Source organism: Lemur catta, chromosome 1 (assembly GCF_020740605.2).
Source record: "Lemur catta isolate mLemCat1 chromosome 1, mLemCat1.pri, whole genome shotgun sequence".
NCBI lineage: Eukaryota > Metazoa > Chordata > Mammalia > Primates > Lemuridae > Lemur > Lemur catta.
The window spans coordinates 275,484,340-275,497,271 of NC_059128.1; the positions used below are offsets into that span (position 1 = coordinate 275,484,340).

Consider the following 12,932-nt stretch of genomic DNA (forward strand, 5'->3'; position numbering starts at 1 on the left):
TTTATTCAGTTCTTAATGGAGACGGGGGTCTCACTGTTGCTCAGGCTGGTCTCGAACTCCTGAGCTCAAGCTATCCTTCCACCTTAGCCTCCCAGAGTGGCAGGATTACAGGCATGAACCACCTCGCCCAGCCTAATATTTCTTATTTTTAATGTGGTAATGATGTAGCCCTGGCACAGATGAAATGAACACATTACTAATATTCTCTTGAGAATTTCGCTTTCCAGTTTCAAATAAGGCACAGAGAAAAGAGATGTTTTCACCATCACCATTTAATCCTTACATATGTTTGCCTATAATAATTATCTTAAAGCATGCATGTGAAAGTAGATTTCTATGAGAGGAGAAACTCCACAACAACCAAGATGGATCACAGGAGAAAAACACGGTATATTTATTCATCGCTTTACTTCTTTTAGCCATGGGACACATGGGACAAATACTTCTATCCTCAAGTATGGTTTGAGAATTTATTTATATGTTCTATAGTCTGAGGATTTTCTACCTTTCAGTAGCAGGCAACAAAGGATGTTAGAATTTACTTCAAAAGAATAGAAGCACGGTTTAGTCATCAATGTAGATCTGTAATAACCATTTTTTAGAGATGGATTTTAATATATATTATGAAAAATAATTTACTTGTGTGTTTGCAAGATAGGCTTTCCTTATCTTGAGGAGTATTTTGTTAACTTAAAAGAGTATTCAGCCAGTGTGAACAGAAAACTAAACTTTTTCAGAAGAATCCACCTACCTGCATGATCTCCTGTACAGCTTTGCAGGCCTCTTCTTTGTTCTTTGCAACAACCACCCCTTTCCCAGCTGCAAGACCACTGGCCTTCACAACTAAAGCAGGGAAGTCCGCACTGTGAAGACAGAGCAATCTTCAATGTCTAATAAACCCTTACAACTCAAAATTTTAAAATGCTTTGTGATTTTGTAATGATATGCTATCGCAGCAAATGAAAAGCAGAAAGAAAAAAAATCACTGATTATTCCAACACCATTTTGATGTATTTCCCAACAAAAGTTTTTTTCCCCTATGAATTCCTTTATAGTTGCAATCATACAGTACATTTTACACAATCTTGCTTTTTCTGCTTACTGTAAGATCACACAAGCAAAAATCTTTGGACAAATAAACAAATGTATAAAGTAGATATGAAATAATCTTTAAGATACAAAGTAGTGAATTATACTCTCATTCAAGTAGATGTAGGTGTATAAAACCAACGTAAGCACAGAGACACAGACCGGTTCTGGAAGTACATATAAGAAACTACCAAATGGGACAGGGGATCTGGAAAGAGACTTACCCAAAGTAAGTAACAAAACTGTTACTTACCCAAGGCATCTGGCTACTAGGAAATAATAATATTCAGTGCCTAAGAAACCCTGTAGGATGAAGAATGAATAAAGAATGAAACTGACCCAACTGGAAGGAAAATATACCAGGTAGCAGGAAGAAGTGTCAACAAAAAAAGGGCAAAGGCATGTATCTACTAACATTCATTAACTGCTCAATGTTTTCCATCTAATAGAGAACAAAGGATGTTAATTTTAAGATTCAGAATCAGAGTAGTGGTGGCAGATGACCAAGTGATGATTCCTCACTCTGGTTAATTATTTATGACAAAAATCAATATACTTTATGTTGTAAGATGCCACTGTGTTTGTCAATTTGGCTGTGAAAAGAGTACACAACTGCAGAACCAAGTGTATTTTTTCCCTAGGAACTGCTCAGTAGTAAATATTAAAAATTTTATCCTTCTGCAAGACCACAAGATCATATAAACTATATATGCACAGAGAATCCTTTTATTCAGTAAATGGAACTGCTGAGTAAGATAAAAAAAAAAAAAGAAATACCATTTTATTTTGGTATTGGAAAAAGACGACCTACCTATTTATTGAGAATTTTTAAAATGTTTTTCCCTGTAATTATCTTACTATAAACTCATGATAGCCTAAGATCCTAGAATTATATTTTCAACATAAAAGTTATCATGTACAATTAAATACTGCAAGAAAACAACTGCCCTTCACAGGTGGACTTCTACCTACCTCATAATGAAGCTGCAGGCCTCTTCAGGTTTGGTGAAAGCTTTCCATTGTGCAGTTGGGATTCCATGTCGGTCCATAAACTCTTTGGCAAACCTTTTGCTGGACTCTAACTGAGCTGCTTCTGCTGTGGGGCCAAAGCATCGCACTCCTAGAGATGACAGGTTCCCAACAATTCCTATTGATGCAAACAGTAGCCTCAGGTGAATCAAGGTCTCTCTGGGGCTTTTCAGATTTAAAACAAATTAGCACTGGACTATATCTATGTCTAGACAAGGTAGATGACTGGTGGCAGATGATAGTTAGGTTTTCATGTTGTCTACTGGATATAAACAAAATGCTACTGACATGTTATTTAAATACACATTTGTTACATTTGACTATATGGATTATTAAATAGACACCAAGCTAGAGCACAATAAAGACATATAAAATGTTTCCCACGGCCGCAAATTTGATCTCTAACTCATTACATTACTGATGTTTGGGGCGGGGGGGGGGGGGCAGCTAGAATACATAAATTTCAAGAAGGTAAAAGCTCTTTTTCCCAATGTCATATTATTGTATATTACAAGGCCTCATCTGTAGAATGAATTGGATTAGATGATCCCTAAGCTCCTGTTGGCACTGAATATACTGTAACAATAAACAGAAATGAACTTTACCGGCAGCCAGAGGTGCTTCTGGTCCAACAACTACGAATTCAATTTTCTCATCTTTGCAGAATTGAGCAAGGGCAGTGTGGTCACTGATCGAGATGGCTGTGAACAGAAACAAACATTGTTTAACTAAATGTCTTGCTAAAAAACTAAGTACTATACTTTAGCATGCCTATTAATTTTGGTTTTTTTTTATTGGTACAGATGGTAGTTTCACCAAACGAAATTCAGAGTAGAGTGCATTCAGCTAACCAACAAAGCTTAGTTTTTTGCTATCACTGTAGCCAGTTAGATGAAAATATCAGTAAACCTCCCAAAGGGCCAGAAAGTACCTTCTTGACTATGGTGTTCATGTCACCAGTGTTGAATGCTGGGTAATAAATATACAAACAAAAAATAGCAAACATGAAAAAAATAACCAAATTTGATAGGAGGTGAATTGAGAGGCTATTTCTGGTTGAGTCAGGAAGGGCCTCTTTGAGGCAGAGCTATTTAAGCTAAGAAAACTGAATGATGATTTTAAAGATATAGCTCTCTTCTCCAACCCATGAGCCAGGTAAATTTTCTTTCTCTATGGAGTTCTAAGCAACTAGCAGTAGGATTAACTACATACTAAACATGGGTTGGCTCTATACTCTGTATCTGGACCACCGTTCTTAACTCAGCTGAAGTCTCCAATCACTGTGCACATGGGTACAAGGTGGCAAGATGTGGTATTTATGATGTACAGCAGTCCCTCCTTATCCTCAGAGGCTATGCTCCAAGACCCCCACTGGATGCCAGAAACTGCAGATAGTACTAAACCGTATATATACACTATGTTTTTTCCTATACACACATACCTGTGATAAAGTTTAATTTATAAATTAGGCATACTAAGAGATTAACAATAACTAATAATAAAATAAAACAACTTTAACTATATGCCAGCATCACTACTCTTGTGCTTCGGGGCCATTATTAAGTACAATAAGGGTTACTTGAACACAAGCACTGAGACACTATAACAGTTAATTTGGTAACAGAGAGGACTGCTAAGTTACTAATGGGTGGGTAGCCTATACAGCATGGAAACGTTGGACAAAGGGATTATTTGTGTCCTGGGTGGGTTGGCATGAGGTTTCATCATGCTACTCAGAAAGGCATGAAATTTAAAACTTACAAATTATTCCTGGAATTTTCCATTTAATATTTCTGGACTACAGTTGACTGCAAGTAACTGAAACTGTGGAAAAGTGAAACTGCACAAAAAGGGGAACTACTGTATAGGGTCCAAGTCCAGAAAGGGCAGAGTTCTCAATTTACGGCTGCTGCCTGCATATGATAAGGAGCTCCAAACACAAACGGGCTGAGCAGGGCCAAGCAAATCAGTAAAGCAGATGGCAACAAGAGATCACACCTAACCTCAGTCGCTGCACATGGTAGCAGTCTCATGACAGTCTTAGGAGATTTTTATGGCCTTTCCTGTAGGACCTCAATTGTACATAGATAAGATGTGCCAATTCTTCAATAAACAGATACAATACCTCACTCTAGAGCTAAGATCCCAGGAAAGTAGATATTTTCTAATTTGCCCTTTTCTTATTATTTTTGGCCTTACATACATACAACTATCTCCTCCCAGTTTGTGACTTGTTGGGTCTATGTTCTTCTCTCCACAAGCACTGTGCACACAATGCAGAACAAGACAGATGAGTTTCTTGTCCTAATGGAGCTTACATTCTAGACCTTATATTCTAGTGGGAGAAAGGAAGATAGGAGATAGACAAAAGTAAAAATAAGTAACACAGACAATGGTTCATGACGACAAACAAATGAAATGGGGGTTGGACACTTGCTTTAGTCAGAAACTTTAGGAAAGACCTCATTGAGGAAGCGACATTTAAGTTGGACAATGAAGGATTAGGAGCCAATCACAGTAGGGGCTGGGAAAAAAACAAAGTCCAAGGCAGCTATCTCTGTTTGGGAAATTGGTAGGACAGCATGGAGAGAATACAGTGAAAAGAGAAAAAAAGGATATAAAAGATCAGGCTCTTAGAAAGGCAGGCAGAAGACAGATTGCACATAGGACTTTGTAAGGCATGGTAAGGAGTTTAAAATTTACTCTAAGCACTAAGGGAAACGACTAAAGAGTTTAATGTAGTGTATGAACTGGTCATTTTTTAATTTTTACCAGTTAAAGAGGTAAGGGTTAAAATCTATTATGGAGTCAGAACTGTTAGGACTTACACTTGATAGTACTGTTCAACTTTTCATTTCCAAAAATACACATCAAAATGCCTTTAACCTGTATTAGGCACTTATTTTTCCAACAGATGTTTCATAAAGTTTAAAATAATCCAAGATAAGAAAATGCCACATCCTGAACAATAGGGTATCTTAAGTTTATGACACATGGCAACTATTCAAATTACCACATAAACTTTAAGGTTAAGGAAAGTATTCATACTGAATAGCAATCTACCTTTATTATTATAAAGGACAGATGTGGTTGACAGTTTTAACACTAACACATAATGACTATCACTCCCTACTTTTTTTTTTTCTTTTGAGACAGATTCTCACTCTTTTGCCTGGGCTAGAGTGCCGTGGCATCAGCCTAGCTCACAGCAACCTCAAATTCCTGGGCTTAAGCAATCCTCCTGCCTCAGCCTCCCGAGTAGCTGGGACTACAGGCATGCGCCACCATGCCCGGCTAATTTTTCTATATATATATTTTTAGCTGTCCATATAATTTCTTTCTATTTTTAGTAGAGACGGGGTCTCGCTCTTGCTCAGGCTGGTCTCAAACTCCTGATCTTGAGCGATCCTCCCGCCTCGGCCTCCCAGAGTGCTAGGATTATAAGTGTGAGCCACCGCGCCCAGCCTTATCACTCCCTACTTTAAAACATGATTACCAGTATTTGAAATCTTTTCAGAGCAGACAGTGCCCGCATTTCCTGGGGCAACCAACACTTGTTTGATGTGATGAGACTGTGCAAGTTTCCAGGCCAGTGTATGTTCCCTTCCTCCACTGCCAATTATGAGTACTCGGGCTGCCATTGCTGTCTGTAAAGCAGAAATTCAAAAGGAAAAAAAAAACCTGCAGAAAGAAAACCACAGTTTAGAATGTACATTATTTTAGAAATCATGATTTCTAAATATGATTTAAGTAATCATTTGTACTTATACAAAGGATATTTTCATCTGGCAATTCATTTTTGAAAAATTGGGAATCATAATTTGAGTGATATATGACTGCAGTCATAAGGGTAATGAAGGTATTTTATGGTTTTTTTTTTTTTTTTTGAGACAGAGTCTTGCTCTGTTGCCCGGGCTAGAGTGCTCACAGCAACCTCAAACTCCTGAGTTCAAGCGATCCTCTTGCCTCAGCCTCCCGAGTAGCTGGGACTATAGGTGTGTGCCACCATGCCTGGCTGATTTTTTCTATTTTTAGTTGTCTGGTTAATTTCTTTTTATTTTTAGTAGAGATGGGGTCTTGCTATTGCTTACGCTGGTCTCGAACTCCTGAGCTCAAGCGATCCTCCCGCATTGGCCTCTCAGAGTGCTAGGATTATAGGCATGAGCCACCGTGCCCAGTCAAGGGAGGTATTTTAAAAAGAAGGCAGACTGACCTAGAAAGCTAGGGTCTGGAGTCAAATGGTGACTTAGCTCCTTATCTGATTAAATAATATCCTATGAATAATCTCCCTTCTTTGGGTTTCACTTTTAGAAGATATAATTATCAAGCCTTAGTTGAGAAAAAAATGAATCTTGATGTTTTAAATTTACACCCAAAATTTAAAATGTCTGTTCTTAAACCATGGGAGATCTGATAGATAATAGACTTTAAAGACATCATAAATTGAAATACTGAAGACTGGGTTAAGCAGACTTTATCTGTAAAGGGTCAGATAATGAATATTTTCAGCTTTTGATGGCTATATGGTCTCTGTCAAAACTACTCAATTCTGCCATTGAAGCATGAAAGCACCGTAGACAACACATAAATGGATGAATGTGTCAATGTCCAGAAAAACTTCATTGACATAAACAGGCAGTGGGCCAGAGATCATTGTTTGTAACAAGTTAGCAAGACTCTGTTTCAGTAAAACTTTATGTATGGACACTCTAATTTGAATTTTCTATAATTTTCATGTGCCATAAAACACTATTTTTTCCTTTTACGTTTTTGACCATTCTTATTTGGTTGGTAGGTGGCAGAAGGATTTGGCATATGGCCCATAGTTTGCTGACTCCTGATTTAAGTAGTACGACACATTAGAACATTGGTAGAGAACACAAAAATAAAACTTGAACATATTTAACTTTAGTTCTGGCATTTGAGTCTGAGCAGGATGGATACAATAGCTATCTCTCCACTCAAGCTAGCAGTGTGACCTTGGCTATGTAAGGATTAATTGAAATGACTTTTATAAATAAGTACAATTCCTAGCACTCAGCAGTAGTAAGTGCTAACTTGTTATATCTTATTTTTACTTTTACCTAAATTCATACTTAAGGGATAGAAACAAGTTCTCAAGTCATTATTTTAATAGGAAAAAAAAAAAAGCCAAAGGAATGAACAGTTTGTTACACTAACTTACTAATTTTCAGAATACATTTACTTTGTTTCCAGAATGCAAACTGATAACAGAAAAAGAAAACTAAAATCCATAACTTCCTGTGAGATGCTAGAATTACATATTTAAAGAAAAATTTAACCTGATAATATATAAAACATTTTTCGAGCACTTACCTTGTGCCAGGTGCTATTCTAAATTTTTTTCATGAATTACCTCAAGTAACCTTTACCAGAATTTTGAGGTTACTATCACCACTTTACAGATAAGAGATGGAGGCCCAGTTAGGTTAATTTGCAGGAGGTCACCTAGCTAAGAGTAGGTGGAGCTTGGATTCCAACCAGTGCTATTTGGCTTCAGATTCTTGGCTCTGCTGCCCTGGGTAGAGTGCAGTGGCTTAATCATAATCATCCAACTCCTGGGCTCAAGTGATCCTCTTGCCTCAGCCTCCCGAGGAGCTCCGGGGGGAGGTGGGACTATAGGCCCCCAAGACTCCAGGCAAATTTTTCTAGTTTTAGTATGGATGGTGTTTTGCTCTTGTTCAGCCTGGTCTGGAATTCCTTAAGCAATCCTGCCTCGACCTCCTACAGTGCAGATTCTCTTAACAACTGAAATGATTATTAAAAATTTCAGGAAGGATAAAACACTGCTAAATTATAGTATAAGAAGGAAAAACAATTTTAGTTTAATGGAAAACACATTTTACTTGAAATATATCTGAAATAAGTCTAGAGCAAACATTACATCTTTAGTTTGAATAAGAGCAGCAGTGTAGGAAAATTTTCCTATTTACTCTAGTGGATCACTGAAATAGCATTACTGACCAGGCTGAGGGAATCTACATCACGTGTGGTAAGGAAGCCTGTGCTCTAGAGTCAGAGTGCTTAGGCTTGGGTTGAGCCCCCGCCCCATATTAGCAGGGAGACCTTGGGGGACTTAAACTGACTTCCTTGGGCCTCAGTCATCCGAATGGGTAACATTATAAAGAAAAAGAGCCAGATAAAGCCATTTCCAAAGATTTGGTGAATAAAATAGAGATCAATTACAAAAGTGGACCAAATAATCTGCCAGAAACAATGGGAGCCCAGGGAAAAAATATAAATACACCAATTTAAGGTATGGCCTAAAAAAGCATACAGACACAAAAACGCCTTGAGAGCTTACAAAGCAGGGAAAGTGATAAATCAAATAGTAAGAAGTCAAAAGCACATGGCCAACCCCCGTCCACCACATCTAAAAATAAGATGAGAATTTCTACAGTCAAACCGGTTCCTACAGTTTCATTCAGTTTCTGATATTAAATCCCCCAAGCAAAGCATAAACGCACTCATTTAAAAGCGGAGAGGGCTTACGCACCGGCCCAGGCGGCCACACCACTCGCACTTGCCCACTCGCCGGAAGTCGGCCCAGCGGGGCCGCCCGGGCGCCCCGCCCCGCCGCGGGCTCCGCCTCCCCATTGGCCGGCGACCGGCGCGACTCCCTCCCGCCCTCGGGCGCGGCTGCAGCCTGCTCCCCAGCAAAGCCACCAAAGCCCTGGCACGTTTGTAATGTTAACAGTAGTGTGCGGTGCCACGTAACGTCCCGAACGCTGGCGAGTGGTAGCGCCCAAATGCTAAAGCCATGGTTAACCAATGGTGCGCTGTTCCTCACGGTCAGAACTGACCAGCTACTGCGGGCAAAATCTCGTGACACGCTTGGCTCCGGACAAAACTAAAACGCACCCAGTCTTTGAACGCTGGTCTCTCAGGACCTCTAACCTATTGCTAAGACAAAAAAAAGAGCCGATTATAGGATGCAATGGGAGAGACACGGGATAAAAACGTGTGCTTAGTATTCGCACCACAATGCGGGGGAGGCGGGGTGGGCTGGGCTGATTAGTTCTTCCCCGGATGCAACTCCTTGACGAAACAGAACTTGGCGCCACCCGCAAACTTGGAAGCCCTGTGTCAAACACCATGTTGCCTATCTCGCTCCCTTTCCTCATAGCCTTTTATCTTAGGCGGTCAATCACTACAGTAATCCTCTTAAATCGCCTAAACACCTTTGGGAACTGACAACTTAAGAGAACACAGCCGCCTGAAGAGAGACTTCTCCTGTAATGGCGCCTGCGTCAGACACTAACATGGCGGACACAGTCGTGCGCGGCGCAAACGTCAGCACCTCTACCCCAGCCGCTCAGAAACAGCGGAGGAGAGCGGGGCCGTGCTCACTGATTGGCCCGTCTGTGGAGCGTGCCGGTCCGGGCGCTCCCATAAGAGCCAATCAGGAAGGAGAGAGACTGAATTGGCTGCTGCGCCTTCTTCCGAGGCATGCTGGGAGCCTGGAGGACTAGCGAGGAGGAGTTGAGAGAACGGAGCGGACGCCATGGCGACCAACATCGAGCAGATTTTTAGGTCTTTCGTGGTCAGTAAATTCCGGGAAATTCAACAGGAACTTTCCAGGTAAACGCCTCCCAGACTCTTCTGCTCCCAACGGACCGTTAGGGCCCCATCTAGCCTTCCATGACGCCTTTCTTCAGAGACGCTGTCGTTCCTCGGCTCAGGCCCCGCTACGGCCCCGCCTGGGCCTGGTATCCATTTTCCGGCCCCCCCCCAACCTTCCGCCCGCTCCCTTCCTTCCCCCTCGAGGAACTTCGCCTTTCCCGAGGTAACTCCGGACTCTCTTTTAGAACCGAGTTAAGATGCTCACCCTTCTCTCCCGTTTGGTTCCCCCCCCCAGTGTTTAGCTACTTGTAGGCCTGGTTGTCCACCGGGGACGGGCCTGGTTCCCTCTTCAGCTCCTCCTCCGCCGCGTTTCCCCTCCCCCTCTCCGCCTCCGCGGATTTCGCCGGCCAGTGCCTATGACCGGAAAGGGTCTCTAACGGCCGTTTCTGGGGTAATCTTAAATCCGCTTTATTATTGCAAGCTTCGGATCGTTTGGGGGGTCTGAATCCACTAATTAGATTATTCGGGCCCTAGTGTTCTGCGGTTTCCACCAGGTACCATTCTAGTAGATTACAGATTTAAATTAAAACAGTTCACATTAGTAGTCACTATCTGATAAAATATTTGAGTTGAGGATGTAAGGGGACTTTGAAGTACTAATGATTAATTTTAGCCAGTGGAAAGCGTACTTTGTAGGTCCATTTTTCTTGCTGTCCCTGCTCCAGTTGACAAATTTGACCAACACGCTATTTTTGTCGTTTCTGCTAGACTTTACATAAATTGCCCTTGGTTCCACGAAATTTGAAGGGGGAGAGATTTTGAGAGAAGTGGTTGCTTTCTCAGAAAGGATAATAGTATGGGTCATATTTTTCAGTGTTCGTTGTGTTTATTTTCATGTTGTATGAGATACTCATTTCTTTAAAGTACAGAGGTATGAAACAGATTTTGGAACATAAATATTTGTTCCGAGTTCAGATGTTTGCTAATTGTATTTTAAAAGTTGAGAGCAAGAGCAATACTTGAATTTGAAAATGGGCTGAGGCTGAAAACCAATTGTAAACTTAGTGCCCAAGAGTAATATAGGGTTTTTAGGGCAATGATATAAAATAGTTGTGTGTAATAAGTAGTTGTGTTTGCTTAGTTTCATAAGCTTTGTTCATATAGCTTTTTAAAAAGCCAGTCTTTTAGAAAATGAGTTTTATTGTAGAAAATTTAGAAAATACAGAAAGGAGAAAAGAAAACCAAAAAACCATCAGTTATTGATGTTTTAATTTTTTCCACGTGTTTTTTATGTTATGTGAAATGTGATCACTTGTTTTGTATTGATTGTTTTTCCAACTGATAATGTGAACAAGTTTGTCCATCACAGTCTCAGTGGACATTCTTCATGGCTGTATAGAATTCCACTGTAGGAATACGTTGTTGGGTATTTTGATAGTTTGAAATTATTTCATTGCTTTTCGGTAATTGCAGTTAACATCCTGATAGCTTTGAGATGGAATCATGATTACTTTGCTGTAAACTGACTTTTCACAATCATAGTTACTTTTCTGATTTTTAAAGCTATGATAATTGTTTGTGTATAAGCGCCTAAGTTTAAAGTGCTCTAGGAAAACTACCTAAAAAGAATATTAGACAAAGCAGTTTATTTTTATTATTATTCTTTTTTGAGAGAGAGTCTCACTTTGTTGCCCGGGCTAGAGTGCCTTGGCGTCAGCCTAGCTCACAGCAACCTCAAACTCTTGGGCTCAAGCAATCCTCCTGCCTCAGCCTCCCGAGTAGCTGGGACTACAGGCATGCGCCCCCTTGCCAGGCTGATTTTTTCTATATGTATATTTTTTAGCTGTCCCTGTAATTTCTTTCTATTTTTAGTAGAGATGGGGTCTCGCTCTTGCTCAGGCTGGTCTGGAACTCCTGAGCTCAAACGATCCACCGGCCTCTGCCTTCCAGAGTGCTAGGATTACAGGCATGAGCCACTGTGCCTGGCCCCCAAAGCAGTTTATTATTAGAGGAATGTGCAGCTTCTCCTAAAACAACATGTAATGCATTATCAGTCTAAAAACAAATTTTTGATTATTTGCCCTTTCAGTGAGCTGTTTTTTCTTTTTTTCTCACCTCTTTTTATATAAATTAGTGTGGGTAATGAGGCCGATATTTAGATAATTAAATTATTTAAGTATTGTATGTGGATGGTAAAAGCATGTGCTCTGGTTTTGAATACCACCATCACCTCTTAGTAGCCATGTGACCAGCAGCTAAGTTTCTTGTCTGTGCCTCATTTTCCTCATTTATAAAATCAGAATAATAGTGGTGATCTTAAAGTTTTGTTAGGATTAAATGAGTTTTTAAAAATGTAGAATAGTATGACACTAGTCAGTACATGTTAATTATTATTTTACATGATTCATTGTATTAGAAAACCAAATATTCCTTAATAACATTAACTACTGAGTTTTTGTGTGTTTGAATATTTAGACTTATCAGGTGTTGGAGCATAATCTGTTTACTTAGCTAAAATTGATGCTAAAATTTGGGCTGTTGTAGAAATTAATTGATTTTTTACAATTTTGCATATTTACACAAAAATTGTAAAAATGACTACGTGAATGACATGTTCTTATCTATGTCAAGATTCTCCTGGCCCTGTAAATTGAAAATGTATTAACAGCCATCCATCATTTTTACTGTTAGTAGAAATGAATTGCCACTTGTCCAAGTCTGTGTGAGTTTTTTTGAACACCAGAAATTTCATAATGCCAAGATTTTTGATTATTCGTTAAAAATTATATCAATATATTTTTCTTTTTATACTTTATGGTATTTCAGTAACAGTCTGTACCTGAACAGAGGTTACAAGTTACCCATTTTACTCAGTGTGCCTATAGCCAACTTTTGTGTTCCTTGATAACTACAGATGATGATTGTGGCTTATGTGCAGGTGTGGCTTTATTGTGGCCATGCTTTCTACCATAATGTTAGGTCGTATATTTTTCTTTGGATTTGTGATTGGAGTCTTATTAATTTTTCTCCCCTGAGAGAAATATATAGGTAACCAAAAGCCTCAAGTTAGATCTGTGGAATTATTTTATTTAAAAAAGGGTATACTTAGAAACCTGTTTTAAAGACTTAGGTTTCACAGTTCTGAAAACTCTTAAGTAATTGTCTAAAGATGAAAATGTCCTAAATATAAGTAGTGTTGAGGAAGCATCATTAGTAGAAAATACCTGAAA

The 12,932-nt window shown here is 39.5% G+C and overlaps 2 protein-coding genes across 6 annotated transcripts in view; one reads left to right on the forward strand and one right to left on the reverse strand.

Moving 5' to 3' along the window:
- GART (phosphoribosylglycinamide formyltransferase, phosphoribosylglycinamide synthetase, phosphoribosylaminoimidazole synthetase) overlaps positions 1-8,666 on the reverse strand; it is a 28,015-nt gene extending 19,349 nt beyond the window's left edge. Inside the window, exons 1-5 of the mRNA XM_045540575.1 lie at positions 8,636-8,666; positions 5,615-5,799; positions 2,724-2,819; positions 2,062-2,236; positions 752-863 (exon numbers count right to left, since the gene is read on the reverse strand). Coding sequence (XP_045396531.1) covers positions 752-863; positions 2,062-2,236; positions 2,724-2,819; positions 5,615-5,759 — 528 coding nt within the window. The 5' untranslated portion in view covers positions 5,760-5,799; positions 8,636-8,666. The remainder of the gene's footprint in view (positions 1-751; positions 864-2,061; positions 2,237-2,723; positions 2,820-5,614; positions 5,800-8,635) is intronic.
- An 896-nt stretch (positions 8,667-9,562) lies between these two features.
- Positions 9,563-12,932, forward strand: part of SON (SON DNA and RNA binding protein) — a 32,348-nt gene continuing 28,978 nt past the window's right edge. For 3 of the 5 annotated variants that reach the window (XM_045540578.1, XM_045540579.1, XM_045540580.1), the window contains exon 1: positions 9,563-9,720. In XM_045540578.1, coding sequence (XP_045396534.1) covers positions 9,644-9,720 — 77 coding nt within the window. In that variant the 5' untranslated portion in view covers positions 9,563-9,643. The remainder of the gene's footprint in view (positions 9,721-12,932) is intronic. The other 2 variants (XM_045540577.1, XM_045540576.1) reach the window with 1 other exon arrangement.